Here is a 14835-nt window from a genome sequence, read left to right as displayed (position 1 = left end):
GCGTTTGTGGTCGCGTTTTTCTTTTTTTTTTTTTTTTTTTTTTTTTTTTTTATTATTATTATTATTATTTTTTGGCTCGTTGGGCCACCCACCCCGTCTAAACGGAGGTTTGAGGGAACAAAACGAGACTGGGGCCTGTGCTGGTCGTCGATCCGGGTTGCAGAAAGTCGAAACTCTGGTAGACTTTAAACTCTCTGGAGAGACAGAGGGGGAGGTCAGGTTTTAAACTTGCACCATCGGCCCTTCTTCTACGGTTCAACCTTGGCCGTGAGCTCCCACTTTGCCCCGGAGTGTCACTACCACACCACTCACTACCTTAACCCTGACCTACATACATCTCGAACATTGTCATCTTTCTTTTACCCCTCTCTTTTCCCTTCTCTTCAATTTCTCTCCCTGTACTGTGCGTCCAAAACTAAAAAGTCAGTCTGAACCCAAGCAAGAATACACACCTCCCGTCCAGCCAGCAGTTGCGCGGAACAATAACTGTTGGACCTGGTCACTCGCTCCTTCTCTCTTTAAACTTCCTGGAAACATCGCAGTCCTAGCCGCGTTGCTTGAAACTCTGATCCAGCAGTGGTTCAACTCTGATTGATATTACCTCTCTCGGCCCCTTCCCTGTCAACTAGGTTCAACCCCAACTCTACTACTCCAATCTCCGCCGTCAATTTGGGACGAAAGGAACGAAAGATGGTGAACGGCACCGCTGCGGTGTTGGAACCCACGTTTACGGGGTATGTCGCAACGACACAAGATGCGCTGATCTTGTTCGAGGCCTGTTTGACGGGCATCCTACATCATGTTCCCCGTCGACCTCATGATCGCGAAAGGAGTCATCTCGTCCGCAGTGGCAGTGTCTTCATCTACGAAGAGAACTCATCAGGCATCAAACGATGGACAGACGGAGTTACGTGGAGTCCCAGTCGCATCTTGGGCAACTTTCTAGTTTACCGAGAGCTTGAAAAGCCGTTTCCACCAGGAGAAAAGAAACGAGCGATGAAGAAGGCCAACCGACGTCCGGTGCCTTCTACGAGGCCTGGCGAGCCCTACCCGCGGCATGATAGCAACGGTGGATCTTATTCTCCCTCATCGACATCCGGCTCGTTTGGCGATCGGTCGCATCAATCGGATGTAGAACGAGCACTGGTCGGTTCTTTGGTGGATTCATACGGCTTCAAGGATTCGGGGCTGGTCAAGAAGACAATGAGCGTAACTGTCTCTGGGGTGACTCACCACCTGGTGTCGTATTACAGCGTTGAGGATGTGATGCGGGGCGTTCTGAATCCGCCGTCGATGGTGGAGTCGCTGCGATATATTCGACCACGCGCGGAACTGACGCAGAAGCAGAGCTTTCGCGCCCCAATCGACGATTTGGAGACGGGAGGACTTGAGAATCCGAATGATCCGTCTCATGCCATTTATGGATATCGCCCGCAGCTGATGGCGCCTCCTGGATACGGCATGCCGAATCCCCACCCCGAGTTCTATATGCACACGGCGCCTTATACCGCTTCTCACGCACCACAGGCTGCGCCCATCCCTGGATATTCCATGGGAGGGTCAATGCCCGCACAGCCCGCACAGAATCCGTACCTTCCTGCCCCTTCTGCGCCCGCGCATGTCCCACAGAAGACGGAGGACTATCCGCAGTACAGAAATCCCAACCCAGCTCCAAATCAGTATGGCACCAGTTTTGACTCCGTCAACCATGCGCCTTTGTCTTCATCCATCCCGTCCACCCTGAACAGCACCATACCTAGTTCCCTAAGCGAGCGCAATCGCTCCACATCGGATCAAAGTGTGTCAGCATACCGAAACTCCTCGATCTCATCGCGCAGTGTTGCCACGGACGTGACGTCGCCGATCGATCCTTCCACCCCAGCGACCTACTCTCGAGGAAACAGTTTCAGCCTCTCGGGCCACATGGATGGACCGTCGCAACATCCACCCGAACAGCGTGGCATTGCGGCAGCATTCGATCCCAGTATCCCTCGCCGGGAGTCCATACCTGCTCATTACTATGCGGGAAGCGATCGGCCTCAGTATTATATGGGAGCGACGGCCCCGGCCGCGCATGCGAGTTACCCTGTTTCGACATGGACCACGGCTGCTCCAGCTCAGCCGCAAATGTAACTCTGCCTCTACCCTCCTTTATTCCCTAATCTCTTCCTTTATTCGTTTCGTTCAACCTTCCTATGATAACCCTGTTTTCTTTTCTCCTCACATTAAATCTCTGAGGGCGGCGATTTGGGGATAGACTCTGCATGCACGGTATGGATGTTCACCCGGTTGGAATTCTGTTCTTCAAGAAGATACCGGAGGCTGTTTCTTTCATGTTTTGCTGTGTTGTCTTCTATGACGATATGATGCACATCAAAATCTCTTCGTTCTTAGCCACTTTTGATCTTTTTCTTTTCGCCTGCACTTGTTCGGAGGGTCCTTCATTCGGGTTCAGTTGCACCGTCTTTACATGATTACGAGCAATGCCACGGTCTGGGTGGTTCGGTCTGGGTGGTTCGGTCTGGGTGGTTATCTGTGTTTTTCCTCTTTTCTTTTTTTTTACCCCTTTTCTGTTTTGCTAAGCTCTTATATCCTTATTGCTCTTTTACGGAGAGGGGCTCTAGGTGTATACGGGAGCCGATACCATGGCCACTGGCCAATTCACAAGCCAGGTCACATTGATGTCTTTTGCCTTTACTCTGATAGGTTGTACTCTGGTCTGCCAGTGGGGGCTATATCATACCTTACTTATAGTAGTCCAATTAATCGCCAAGCCCCTTTTTCCAGGTGCTGAAACAGAGGTGCTACGTGACATGTCTCCATTGCTTGCATGTAACATCTCGATGTGTCAAGCTGTAGGGGAACGGATGGATTACATCATCATCATCATCATCACTCTTCGATTTGACCCAGTCAGCTCCTTACCTTACCAGAGTCCTCCTGCTTCATGACCATCCGTATTCGCTTCAGTCGACGTTGAAAAATGATGCTTAGTGCGTACTAGACTATGATCTAGGAAACCCTCATTCTGAATACTCAGAGACAGAGGTTTGAAGTCTGTACTCGTAGGTAAATGTAATAGGCCATCGTCAGATCCAACGCTAACTAGGTTACCCGTCCGCTGTCCGTAGTCCGTACAGAGCAGGTATCTACCTGATGGTACAGAGTACCTTAGCTCTGCCGTAGTCATGATGAAACAATCCCTCACCCAAGGATTCATCGACCTAGCACTACCACAATTCCACAAAATCAATCTGCGGGACTACAAGGACGGACGGTCTCTCATTACAACATTGAGTAAGGTATTTCTAATTCTTCGTCTTTTTCGTCTAATGACGGATACAGTACGGTACATAGGACGAAGGATGAGACTGCTTGCAGATCATTCGCCAGTGGGCCGATTTGACCCGTAGCCCGTCGGGTCCTGGGTCAGCGAATCACGGACACTTGGGGCCGGGAGACGCGGATCAGAGTAGCCCACTTCGGCAATCTTGATTGGTGGGACCGGTTTACATGCTACCTTACAGTACCTAAGGCAGACTACCTTACCTAAGTACTCCGCAGTGTGTGGTGATCATTTCATTCGAAGTCGAGGTACTACGGATACTGTAGAGTCTGTAGTTGGTGTGATGTGGATGGTGCGCTTGCGGCTCATGTGACTTGATAGACATGCGGATTCCCGGGTTATTACTTATCACCTCGGTCATGTGAGAGCTGTGGAACTGATATCGATAAGAAAAGAAAAAGGGTGCATCAGCACTTAAAAACGCCGGTCAGGTATTTGGGAGCGCAGTTCCGGATGATGATCCAAATTCAACCCTTCTCTTGACCTTGTCCTGCGGAGGGTCGTCCGGCGCTGTGGTGGTGCTGGTATGGTGGTGGATGGTGGCAGTGCAATCGGGGACTCTCGGCGTTCACCTCTATCCCGCTTACCAACGCCACTGCCATGGTGATTGTCACTATGGGTGGTGGATTTGGTGGTGGGACGGCTTCCGCGCGGACTTGACAGGTGCGAGGCCATCTGGTTGTCCACCAGGAGGTGGACGTTCAAGGTCCTCGGGTCCGAGATTCGGGTTCTGGGGTGTGTGGTGGGGGCCGTCTCGCTCGGGGCTGGTGTTGTTGTTGTTGCTGCGGCGGCGGTGTTGGTGTTGGTGTATGCGAATCTTGCCGGCCCCCGGATCGGCTCGACTATAGTGCAATTATGGTCGAGGTCTTGATGGGCGTCGTTGTCGTCTTGTAGCATTCCTCCGTCGGGGGAAATCTGTGGTTGTCTGCATCAACTCTTGTTTCCTATCATTGGGATTCAGAACAACTTACAACGGATACGAATCTCTTCCCCGGCATGTTCACATAGTCATCAAAGGAGCTTTCGAGAGTCGCGAAATTGAATCCTTTCTTGGATGCAACGGGCTCAAAGCGCTGTCCAACCTCTGATCTGAAGTCCACAGGCCGCCGACTCACGGGCTGATACTTGGGCAAAGACAACCACCAGTCCGGGTAGCTGCCGTACCACGATTGCAGGGTCGGCTCGATGTCCAGGGAGAAAACAATGCGGCTGTCTGCGCGCGGTTTCTGGATCAACATGGCAAACGTGAACTCCCGCGGCAGGCCCGATCTCTGCAAACTGTTCTCCTCCAGCGACCAGACAATCTCCCCTGCTTCAATGTCGAAGTTCCGCCCTCGTGAGCTCTTCAGCGTTCGTACTGATCCCTGGATTCTCATCATCTCATAGCGTCTGTATCGGCCATTGATACCACCGGTGGGGGACAGGCTGGCCATCAGCGGCAAGTCGACGACTCCCAGTGATCCGGACAGGCTGTAATTCCACTGCAGTGTCTCTGGCGATACGGTGCCGTAGATCAGATGTGGTGCGTGCATGAGGAAGCGTGGGTTTCCCGGCGGGTAGCCGTTCGGGTAGTGGTCCGACGAAGCGACTTGACGGGTGCCCTGCACAGAGGCTCGAATCGTTGCCGCCTTGAATCGATGCGCCAAAGTGTTGGGTGAATGGAAGACAAAGTTGATCCCCAGGAAGTCTACGTGGTCATAGTCCTTGTCGGAAACGGCAGGGCTGGAGTAGAATCCATGCTGCAGTCGCTGGACATGCGCTGTGATGTATGCGTCGCCGGGTAATCGACGCTCGTAGATACAGGCTCCGTTGAGCAGTAATCTTGGGTTTGTCAGATTGGGATCTGCAGGGATCTGGGACTCTGCGTTGCTGGATGCGAGTTTCTTTTGTTTATTGCCAGGGACACCCGAGTCGCGAGGCAACGGCGCAGGAGGCGCGGGACCGTTCATGATTGGCATTCCCAGGCTTGTCCTTGTCGTATCAGGTAGGTAGCCTAAAATCGCTGCTGCGCGTCAAAGTCCTATGTTTGAGCTCGTTTCTGTGTTGTGTAGATCCATGAGCGGGGGAAGTAGAGGATACGCGAACAGCCTGTAGATCAACATCATTAGTTATGAGGTGAGTTAACGAGTGTCAGATGCGGGCTCTCTGCTTTTGACTTACTTGGACAAACTTGAGGGCGAAAAACGAGTTTGTGGACAAATGCTCATGGTTGGAGTCAGGTGAGAAGGGATCTACGGTCATATGAGAGACGGACGGATGTGCTACTTTGGATGTGGTGAATGTTTTAGTGAATGTGTTGCTTCCTTGACCTGAGAGGAGTTAGGCTAAGGGCAAATGACTCGAATACATCCTGTTTCTTGCATTTTAGAGAATGGTATACGGAAGGTGACCAAGGTGAATTCGAAGTATATATCTCTATGCCGTATCACAAGCAACCCAAAGACCCTGAGCCATGGACAGCCGTCAATGAGTCCTTTCTGACACATCTACTGACTCTAGCTTGATTGTACTAGGTATGGCTCTATCTCAATCTTGATCCCCACTAGTTTTGTGTCAAGTTACCTTATGATTTGCACTTCAGGATTGAGATGATGAGGCGGTTACACCACACCCGATGGGATTGATGCCTTACACCTATTCAGACAATGACTCAGATTTAAATAGGAACGAAGGAAGTTCCATTGTATCCTCGCACGGTGAAGGTAATTCAACATGTCGATGTTCGCCCAAAGGTTTACCCCAGATACCATTGTACAACCACATCGGGAAGAAATCACATGACATGGCCGGAACAACACTTCCTCCGTACGCCTTTCTTTCCCCAGACAGAAAAAGGTGGTCACGAGTCTCGATTTATATACATTCCAACGGTTTTCATTGCCTCATTGCGACACGAATATTCGTGCGGTTTTCGGGCTCAACTGGAATCTAGCTGATCTGTAGATGGCCGCTGTCTGGTCTCACTGTCACCTGGATACCTTCTGACCCGGGGCCGCCGTTGAGTTGAGTTGTGTGGAAATCGGGTGATTGAGCCGCCATCATATACTCCGGTCATCACTTTCAATTCAGAAGCAGAGAGAGATATTGTTGATTATTCGACTCGTCGCCTGAAAAGGCCGTCCCTCACTTTTTGTTAAGTTCACATTCGCGACAAGAGCGCCGACTTTCGTTCCGTCATTGTGCACATCTTCGAACTTGACTCTCATTCTTGATCGTTGACCTCATCGCAGCATATGGGGTTTCAGTTGACAGCATATTTTTGACGGACATATAAACATCAGTCTTAATTGACTATGTTACTGTCCTAGCGGCTGTCTTGAGTTAGGGAAATTCGCCAACCGAGACATATGCATTGAACCAGACCTCCGAACAGATCTCATATTTTCTGCCTAGCGCGTTCCTTCTGCTATTTCACTCATCTCCTTTCTTGTGCCATTGATTGAGGAGGTTATCATGGCAACTAATGCTCTTCTGCCGGTGCCCATTCGAGCAATCAGGCAATCTTCAAGTCTATGGAGAGGAACCATGTTTCGTCCACTCGGATCGACTTCCGCCGCCTGCAGAGGATGGCAAAGCCCCCGGTGGAAGAACCTACACTCTTCGACGGTATCCACTCCATCAGATCGTCCTAGATACACACAAGATAGGTATGTGCATGGCCTATCTACGCTAGATCTTTCATGAAGCCTAACAGTTTGCTAGGTTTGTGAGACACACGGGCTGTATGTTCCGTGCTATCGAACCTCAATGTTCTCGACCACTTAATCTACAGAGGAGATGGTCAGGCTCAAAAAGGCCGGATGATCAGATGGAGAACCCCTCTCAAAAGTGAGTCTTGACTCTCTGCGTTACTTGTCGGTGCCACTGCAGGTCTCCTCGCATGTGAGTGATTATTTCTTGATGAGAATTTTAACCATGTGCAGTCCTCAATCCGGCTCGAAAAAGTCTCCAATCCTTTCTAAGATTCCTCTTCCTGCTCATGAGAACATTTACACCGTCCCCAATATCCTCACATTTTCCCGTCTAGTCGCGGCTCCCTTGGTAGGCTACTTCCTCGTTCATGATCAGCATGCGGCTGCACTATCATTATTTGCCTATGCCGGTTTGACGGATCTTGTGGACGGCTATATTGCCCGACGGTATAACCTGCAGACTGTCGTTGGTACCATCATTGATCCAATGGCCGATAAACTGTTGATGACGATTGGTGTTGCTTGCTTGGCCGTCAATGGTTCTATTCCTGGTAGGGTTCCTTCTTCCCCTAATGATGCTGTTGTTGTCGTTCAATCGAATATCGAATCAAGGGGGTCTTGCCTATCTCTTCTTGGCAGTCACTGATTTGGAACAGTATGGCTTGCGGTAATCATTCTCGGTCGCGATGTTGGGCTTGCGTTATCCGCAATCTACTATCGCTGGATATCTCTTCCCCCGCCGAAGACCATGGCACGGTACTGGGATTTCTCCCTTCCCTCTGCTGAGGTCAAGCCAACGGGCATCTCCAAAGTCAACACAGCTTTGCAACTTCTGCTTGTGGGATCTGCAATCGCATTGCCTGTGATTCCAGAGGCAATCCTGGATGCATGGAATCTCCGAGAAGGAATGACGGCGTTGCAGTAAGTACCATAGAACCCTCTTTTCTTTTTTCCCCATCCCCTTTTATTTCACCCTTATTCCTTTTGAATATTGGAGGAGAATGTGAGGTGTCTGCGCATATGGTTTCTGTCAGGGGAAACTCTAGTACGTACGACCACAGGGTGTGGAAAACAGGGCTTCCCGTCCGCTCAGCCGTACTTAAGCCACACGCCGGCCGGTTAGTAGTTGGGTGGGTGACCACCAGCGAATCCCGGCTGTTGTACGTTTTTTGCTGAATTTTCGAATCTTTTTGTTCTTCTTTTGTTAAATCTTTACTTGTTTATCTTACTCAATCGCATCGCATCCTAACCATTTTCCTAGGTATCTCGTTGCGGCCACTACAATCTGGTCTGGGCTCAGCTACGTCTTTTCCAAAGACGCAGTAAAGATCCTGACTAAGGAGGAAGTACAAAAGCGCATTGCAAGAGCCAGCGGGAAGAAGTCCTCTTGAACTGATTGTACATAGTGTATAGATGGTCTAGGGAAATAGTGTATGGCTTCGGCGCAGGTAGCGATAGGACTTAATCCTGTCGCCTTCCTATGTTTCGTTTGATGGGTTACTACAAGTTGTGGTCAATATTTGCATGGTTGGATTGTATATAACCGGCTAATGTACATAGAAAGGGGCAGTATAAACTTGATATTTGCAAGTGGAGCGAATGGCTTTAAGCGACTCGAGAGTATTGGAGTCTTCCCGTTTCTCAGCAGCTTTTTTCTGCTGAAACTTAAGAACTTTCCTCCTCTAAGGATTCGCGTAGCAGCCCATGAAATAACCAACAGATCTGAAGTGATTTCATTGAAGAGAACGCTCAATGGCGAACAAATATATGGGCGGACTTGATTGCCTTTTTGAGTGTTTACCCTTTTGTAAAGCCGACGAGATTGCTTTGCTCTTCCTGGTACCGGCATATGAAAGCACATACTTTGAGCACGGCTCTACATTGGCGTATCTTGACATCGTGGAGTTTGGCCATGCCCAAAATTAGAGTCATGGTCACTGACGAAGCTCCTGCTCAGCGCTAGCGGCGACGGTAGGATGCTGCCAGCGAAAGATGGAAACAATTCCCAGTTCCACGGTTATGACCTCACAAGTCAGGCGGGTTCGAGTTGTCAACCTTCAGGACATCCTCTCATGTCTTGGCCTGCTGCGTGGGGAACATCGCGTTCCAGTAGTTTTTGACTCCCTGGCATATACCCTCCCGGCCCTTCCAGGTTCGAAACTTCGATTCGAGTTCGCATGCCGTCCACAAGATCTCCCTCCAGAACTGTTTCTCCACATCCGTGCGGAACTCCCCAACCACCTCTTCGGGAATCGTCCAGGCGCGCGTGTAGCTACCGTCATCCTCGAAGGGCGGGTTGACGGCTTGGTCCTGGAAGATCGTGGCAGGGTTGAACTTGGGGTAGTTTGCGTGGATGAAGAAAGCTCGGGGCGCGGGCGCTTTGGAGCCGTGCACGCGCCATTGGCCCTTCTGTGTCAGGGCGTAATCTTCGACGGGGTCGAATTGGACCATCGCGGACCCAGCCAGTCCGGACTTGGTGCGGTGGCCGATGGCGACGATGGGCTCGCTGACTTGGTAGTGAGGCTCTTCCATTGTCAGCGCAGCTGCCACGAATGTCTCTTTGTCCCCCTCTCCCGCTGCGCCCTGTGATAGCAGGGCCCAGTAATAATCAGGGCCCCAGAAATTGTAGTATGTGCTCAAAAGAAGGGTGTTCGAGTGTGTTTTCTTCGAGATGAGCACCTCGCCGGATTCGCTCGACTGTCGGATGGTGTTTGGAGGTTTTGGTTTTGATGCGATTTCGTAGTAGTATGACGAAACGGTGTCGGCCCAGAAATCTGGCCATGTGACCATATTCTTCGACCTGAAAGGCTCATTTTTGAACATGATGTCTGGCTTCTCTAGCGGGAAGGCGTCGGCGTCCAAGAAGAGGATCTCTTCGAAAGATGAGAACATCATCGCGAAGAGCTTCAATTGGTATTTCTCGACCTGCATGATCTTGGGGACGGCATCGAGGATGTGCGACAGCACCACACATCGGGAATTCAGAGACGGCAGAATCACATCGCATATATACTCCTCATACTCCTCTTCATTTGCCAAAAAGACCTCTACCGGAAGCTCAGAGCCTGTTCTCCTGAGCATTCGAAGAGAGATGACCAGAACGGGCAAGTATGAACCTCCTGCTGTCGAGACCAGGCCCCTTGTGTTGGGGACATAGTGTAGTTGCGGCGGGTTGTCCTTGATGTCGCTGACAAACCCGGTATGCGCGTTCTTCATGACCTCGACTTCATTCGGTAGCATGTCCAGATACTCCCGTCGGTCTTCCGGTTTCGCTTCCTCGAACCGTATAGACGGCGCATCGCCGAGACGCATGGGAGGGTCGCATTTCGGCTGGTATTTGGCCAAAAGTGGCTGGAACTGCTGCCAGAAATGAATATGACCGTCGGTATTATGCAAGATTCTAACACCGTCGCTGTCAAGGTAGGAAGGGTTCTTGTCGCCTGTCTTGACTCTTGCTTCAGCATTTCCTGGTTGAGGCTGCATATAGGAGACAGATCGCCATCGCGCGAAAGACCAGGTGAAGACCGATGCAAGAAATACTGCAAGCAGTAACGTTCGCACCCGCGAATACATCCGAGGTACTGACATTATCGTCAAGATGCGAGCACGGAGGATGAGGAGAGTTAGCGGTCGCTTCCGCTGGCGAAGCTGAGTGAGAACCCTTTCTCTAACGGGTGTACCTAGTAGCACAAGATACGGAAGCTCAGGGGTCGTGAAACTTGTGCGAACCCAACAAGCTAGCACCTGTGACACACCGAGAGGATTCTATGGAGATTCAAGACCGCTTAATATTGTGGAAGAGTGGTAATGGGCTGATGATCAAAATAGATTTGCGGCGAGAGTGGATATACATAGGCGCTGGGCACCAGGAATGGCATGCAGAAGAAAACAAGTGAGTTCAAGGTAATGAATAGAAGATAAAACAACTAGGCTTACAATGGAGTAAAAGCGAAGGTCAGACTGCAATCTATATTTTGAGTACTTGAATGCTTAAACTTGGCTAAACTGAAATTAATTGGACGGGATAAAATAATCACTGTCAATGATGATAGAGTAATTATGATCCGCCGGTCTGCGGGAAGTCAATTTAATCCGCCACCTTGGTGATGATCATCGACTGTGTCATATTATTCTTCAGACCCAGAGTGTTCTCTTTGTTCTACTAGTTTACTTTCAGGTTGAATAGCGATAATAGAGAAGGAATGTATTCTGGATTCAGAGATCAGGGATATAAACATGATATAGACTATCCGTTGTTGACCCGAGACCTCCGAGAGGTATATACATATGATAACCTTGATATAGATATGCCATAATGCCACATGCAATGCAAAGATCAACAAGCCCCCAAAATGATTTCAGTCGCTGTACCATCCCATGCGCCATGCAGTTTCCCAATAAATCTTAAACCCAATATTAATCGTACATGCCTCCTAGATGATTGAAACTGTCGCTGCATTCTGTACTCTCAAACAGATTCACGTAACACGCTTTCCGCAGATCCTTCAATCGCGTCTGCATCGAGTGATTCTTTGCTCATGCCCGTGGTCCTGCGGACGTGCATCAGCAACCTCAGAGCACCCGCTGGTGTGACTCCTTCGATGCGCCTCGCCATTCCCACACTAACGGGTCGAACGCGCTCGAGGGCCTGTCTTTCCTCTGTACTGATGCCTTGGACCTTTGAGTAGTCCAGGTCAGGAGGGAGGAGGAGGCTCTCATCCTGCAGGAATTTCCTCGCCATTGCCTCCTGCCGCTTGACATAAGGTGCGTAGCGACCTTCGATGTTGACTCGCGTTCGGATCATGGGGTCGAACGACGAGGGTGTGTATGCCATACCCGATGGCGATTCGATGTGGGGGATCAGGGCGTCGATGTCCACAGCGTCGAGGCAGAGGAGGTCAAGCGCCGAGCGGACGGAGCTGTCGGTTCGAGTTTTAAATCCTTTGCGCGACCAGACGCTAGAGGAAAGTTTTGTGTTGGCGAGGAGGTTCTGCAACTCCTTGATTTGCGCTTCTGTGTCGGTGAAGTAACGCCACCGCTTGTCCGAGACCACACCGGCGTTACGGGCCATACGTGTGAGTCGCAGATCGGCATTGTCGGACCGAGTCGAAATGCGATATTCGCTTCGTGCTGTGAACATACGGTAGGGCTCGGATACTCCCTTTGTGATGAGGTCGTCGATCATGATTCCGATAAATCCGTCCGACCGGGTGAGAGTCAACGGCTGTCGCCCTTGAGCAGACAGACCGGCGTTCGTACCGGCAATGATCCCCTGTCCTGCAGCTTCTTCATATCCAGTTGTTCCATTGATCTGGCCTGCAAGATACAGGCCACTGATTAGTTTTGTCTCCAGAGTCGGCCGGAGATTGCGGGGATCGATGTAGTCGTACTCCACACCGTAGCCGGGCTGTAGCATGCGCACGTTCTCAAGACCGCGGACCGTTCGTAGCAGGGCATATTGTGCATCTGCCGGAATGGTCATGGAGATACCGTTCGGGTAGATGACCTCATTCGGTGCGAATCCTTCCGGTTCGAGCCAGATCTGGTGTTGGTTTTTATCCGTAAAACGTATAATCTTCGATTCTAGCGAGGGACAGTAGCGTGGCCCTCGTACAGTCTCGCGAATGTGAATTGATTTGTCCAGATTAGCGCGAACAATCTCGTGTGAAGCTTCATTGGTGTGGGTCATCCAGCATGTAAGCTGACCTTCATCGCCAACATCGACCGTCGTGTTGAGGTACGAGAAAGGTTGCGGAGGTGAGTCGCCTTTCTGAACTTCCAATGACGAAAAGTCGATCGTTTTCATGTCCAAACGAGGAGGAGTACCGGTCTTCAGACGACCAAGTTGGAACCCAGCTTCGCGAAGGGATTTGCTAAGCCCAAACGTAGCCGCTTCGCCCATACGCCCCGAAGGATACGCTTCAAGTCCAATGTGTATTTCTCCACCGAGAAACGTTCCAGTTGTAATGACGACGCGCCCAGTAGGTATTACCTCTCCGGATTCGAGCCTTACTCCGACAATCTTGCCCTGCGATCCCGGGATGTTCTCCACCCCCTCTTTTGACACCACAATATCGGCAACCTTGCCTTCCACTATGCTCAGCCCTTCGGTAGCGACTAGCTCCTCCTGCATGTACTTCTTGTAGAGATCCCGGTCGATCTGAGCGCGCGGACCCCACACAGCTGGTCCCTTGGAGCGATTGAGAATGCGAAACATGATACCAGCCTTGTCAATGATTCGCCCTGCCACGCCATCCATGGCATCAATTTCGCGGATCATTGTTCCTTTCCCGATTCCGCCAAAACTCGGATTGCATGAGCAAACACCAATGTTCGAAAGCGAGGGCGTAATCAGTGCGGTGCGTGCGCCAGATCGAGCGGCAGCTGCAGAGGCCTCAGAACCAGCGTGACCACCTCCGATAACGACGACATCGTATGCCCTACGTGCTTAGAGTTAGTACCGTACAGAGACGACTAGGATAAGAGTGCTGGGCAACATACCGGGTTCCATCAGAAACCGTGGCCATGCCTCGTGTGAGACCCATGGCCCGGGAGCGAGGAGCAGAGCCCCATCGCCAAAGAGCCACTGACCGCGCCCGGAAAGCCATGATGATCGCTTTCTAGTCTGGACGACTCTACAGCAGAACAGTAAACTGCATTGATGGCTAAAGAAAAATACTGGCGGTTATCTGGATCACGTGGATGCTATTTTCTTATTGCCATTTAATTCCGAAGGCGGTGGAAAAAATGGTGCGTGCCTTTGCTGATGTAATGGAAATAAGCAATATTGCCCATGATTTGCGCGATCAGTAATGCGGGGCTGCTTTTTCATGCCCCGCAGGACCTTAGATGGGTTTTCTGTCTTCTATATCTTCGCGCTGATAGGATAGGAGATACTTCGTTGGGCTCTTTGTCAGACAAGCCTGTTGACTATTATCTGAACGCAAATAGACACTCTCTTTGGCCCTCGTCACAGGAGAAGCATTGCACCATGAAGGCCTATTGGTATGACAACAAACCGGTATGTTTCATTATCCGAGACTATGGCTCCCTTCTTGGTCAGGTCTCCTATCAGGTAGAGACTGAGATTGCAATAGGGCGACCAGAGGGAACCCCATGACTCCGGCCGTCCGGTAACTGTGGCCTACCTCGCCTCCATTGGAGTTCAGTACCATCATCTCCCCTCCCTCGAGTCTGTCAATGAATTGGCGAAGGATCGCGGATACAAGAATCGCGACGAGATTGTCGTTTCGCCGCAGACGATGGGTGATGCGTACGAGGAGAAGGTGAAGATGTTCTTCCATGAGCATCTGCACGAAGATGAGGAGATCCGCTACATCCGTGATGGCGAGGGTTACTTTGACGTGCGTGGTCAGGAGGACGAATGGGTTCGGATCAAGTTGGAGAAGGATGACTTGATCATTCTCCCCGCTGGTATCTACCATCGTTTCACCACTGATGACAAGAATGTCGGTCTTCATGAGCTTATGTTGTCTACACTTTGATTACCAACTTTGCTGATTGCTTTGTTTACAGTACGTCAAGGCTATGCGCCTTTTCCAGGAAGAGCCTAAATGGACTCCCTTGAACCGTGGCCCTGATGTCGATGAGAACTCTCATCGGCAGTCTTACCTCCGCAAGGTCCAGACCAACGTCGTTGCTTAGGATATTTGCTTTCCATGATGAATTATGCTAAGTCTGTCTCTTATACCCATCTTACGCTCCCGACGCTCTTACCCGCTTCAATCGCGGGGTTCTCTGTTACGTTTATCAATATCTTTATATTTTCCTCAACTT

The 14835-nt window shown here is 50.6% G+C and overlaps 6 protein-coding genes across 6 annotated transcripts; 3 read left to right on the top strand and 3 right to left on the bottom strand.

Annotated features, from left to right (window-relative positions):
• Positions 1 to 690: 690 nt before the first annotated feature.
• CDV56_102076 (camp independent regulatory protein) lies at positions 691 to 2133 on the top strand (the record flags this gene model as incomplete). Its single annotated transcript, XM_026755695.1, has 1 exon — positions 691 to 2133. One exon carries the CDS (start codon positions 691 to 693, stop codon positions 2131 to 2133), a length of 1443 nt encoding a protein of 480 aa, XP_026609714.1.
• A 1640-nt stretch (positions 2134 to 3773) lies between these two features.
• CDV56_101645 (uncharacterized protein) lies at positions 3774 to 5304 on the bottom strand (the record flags this gene model as incomplete). The annotated part of the gene is made up of 3 exons (XM_026755264.1): positions 3774 to 3856; positions 3934 to 4261; positions 4318 to 5304. 3 exons carry the CDS (start codon positions 5302 to 5304, stop codon positions 3774 to 3776), a joined length of 1398 nt encoding a protein of 465 aa, XP_026609713.1.
• Positions 5305 to 6871: 1567 nt separating this feature from the next.
• On the top strand, positions 6872 to 8429 carry CDV56_101177 (cardiolipin synthase; the record flags this gene model as incomplete). The annotated part of the gene is made up of 5 exons (XM_026754796.1): positions 6872 to 6993; positions 7049 to 7174; positions 7270 to 7589; positions 7695 to 7959; positions 8300 to 8429. The coding sequence occupies 5 exons, from the start codon at positions 6872 to 6874 to the stop codon at positions 8427 to 8429; spliced, it is 963 nt and encodes a 320-aa protein (XP_026609712.1).
• A 679-nt stretch (positions 8430 to 9108) lies between these two features.
• CDV56_100856 (alpha-mannosyltransferase) lies at positions 9109 to 10521 on the bottom strand (the record flags this gene model as incomplete). The annotated part of the gene is made up of 1 exon (XM_026754475.1): positions 9109 to 10521. The coding sequence occupies one exon, from the start codon at positions 10519 to 10521 to the stop codon at positions 9109 to 9111; it is 1413 nt and encodes a 470-aa protein (XP_026609711.1).
• Positions 10522 to 11506: 985 nt separating this feature from the next.
• On the bottom strand, positions 11507 to 13646 carry CDV56_100364 (tRNA modification protein MTO1; the record flags this gene model as incomplete). Its single annotated transcript, XM_026753983.1, has 2 exons — positions 11507 to 13478; positions 13540 to 13646. 2 exons carry the CDS (start codon positions 13644 to 13646, stop codon positions 11507 to 11509), a joined length of 2079 nt encoding a protein of 692 aa, XP_026609710.1.
• Positions 13647 to 14029: 383 nt separating this feature from the next.
• Positions 14030 to 14703, top strand: ADI1 (acireductone dioxygenase (Ni2+-requiring); the record flags this gene model as incomplete). Its single annotated transcript, XM_026753671.1, has 3 exons — positions 14030 to 14059; positions 14136 to 14507; positions 14575 to 14703. 3 exons carry the CDS (start codon positions 14030 to 14032, stop codon positions 14701 to 14703), a joined length of 531 nt encoding a protein of 176 aa, XP_026609709.1.
• Positions 14704 to 14835: the final 132 nt, after the last annotated feature.

The sequence above is a fragment of the Aspergillus thermomutatus genome (assembly GCF_002237265.1).
Source record: "Aspergillus thermomutatus strain HMR AF 39 chromosome Unknown NODE_435, whole genome shotgun sequence".
Classification (NCBI taxonomy): domain Eukaryota; kingdom Fungi; phylum Ascomycota; class Eurotiomycetes; order Eurotiales; family Aspergillaceae; genus Aspergillus; species Aspergillus thermomutatus.
The sequence above is the reverse complement of the archived record's forward strand: the minus strand, read 5'-3'. Positions and strand labels throughout refer to the sequence as shown.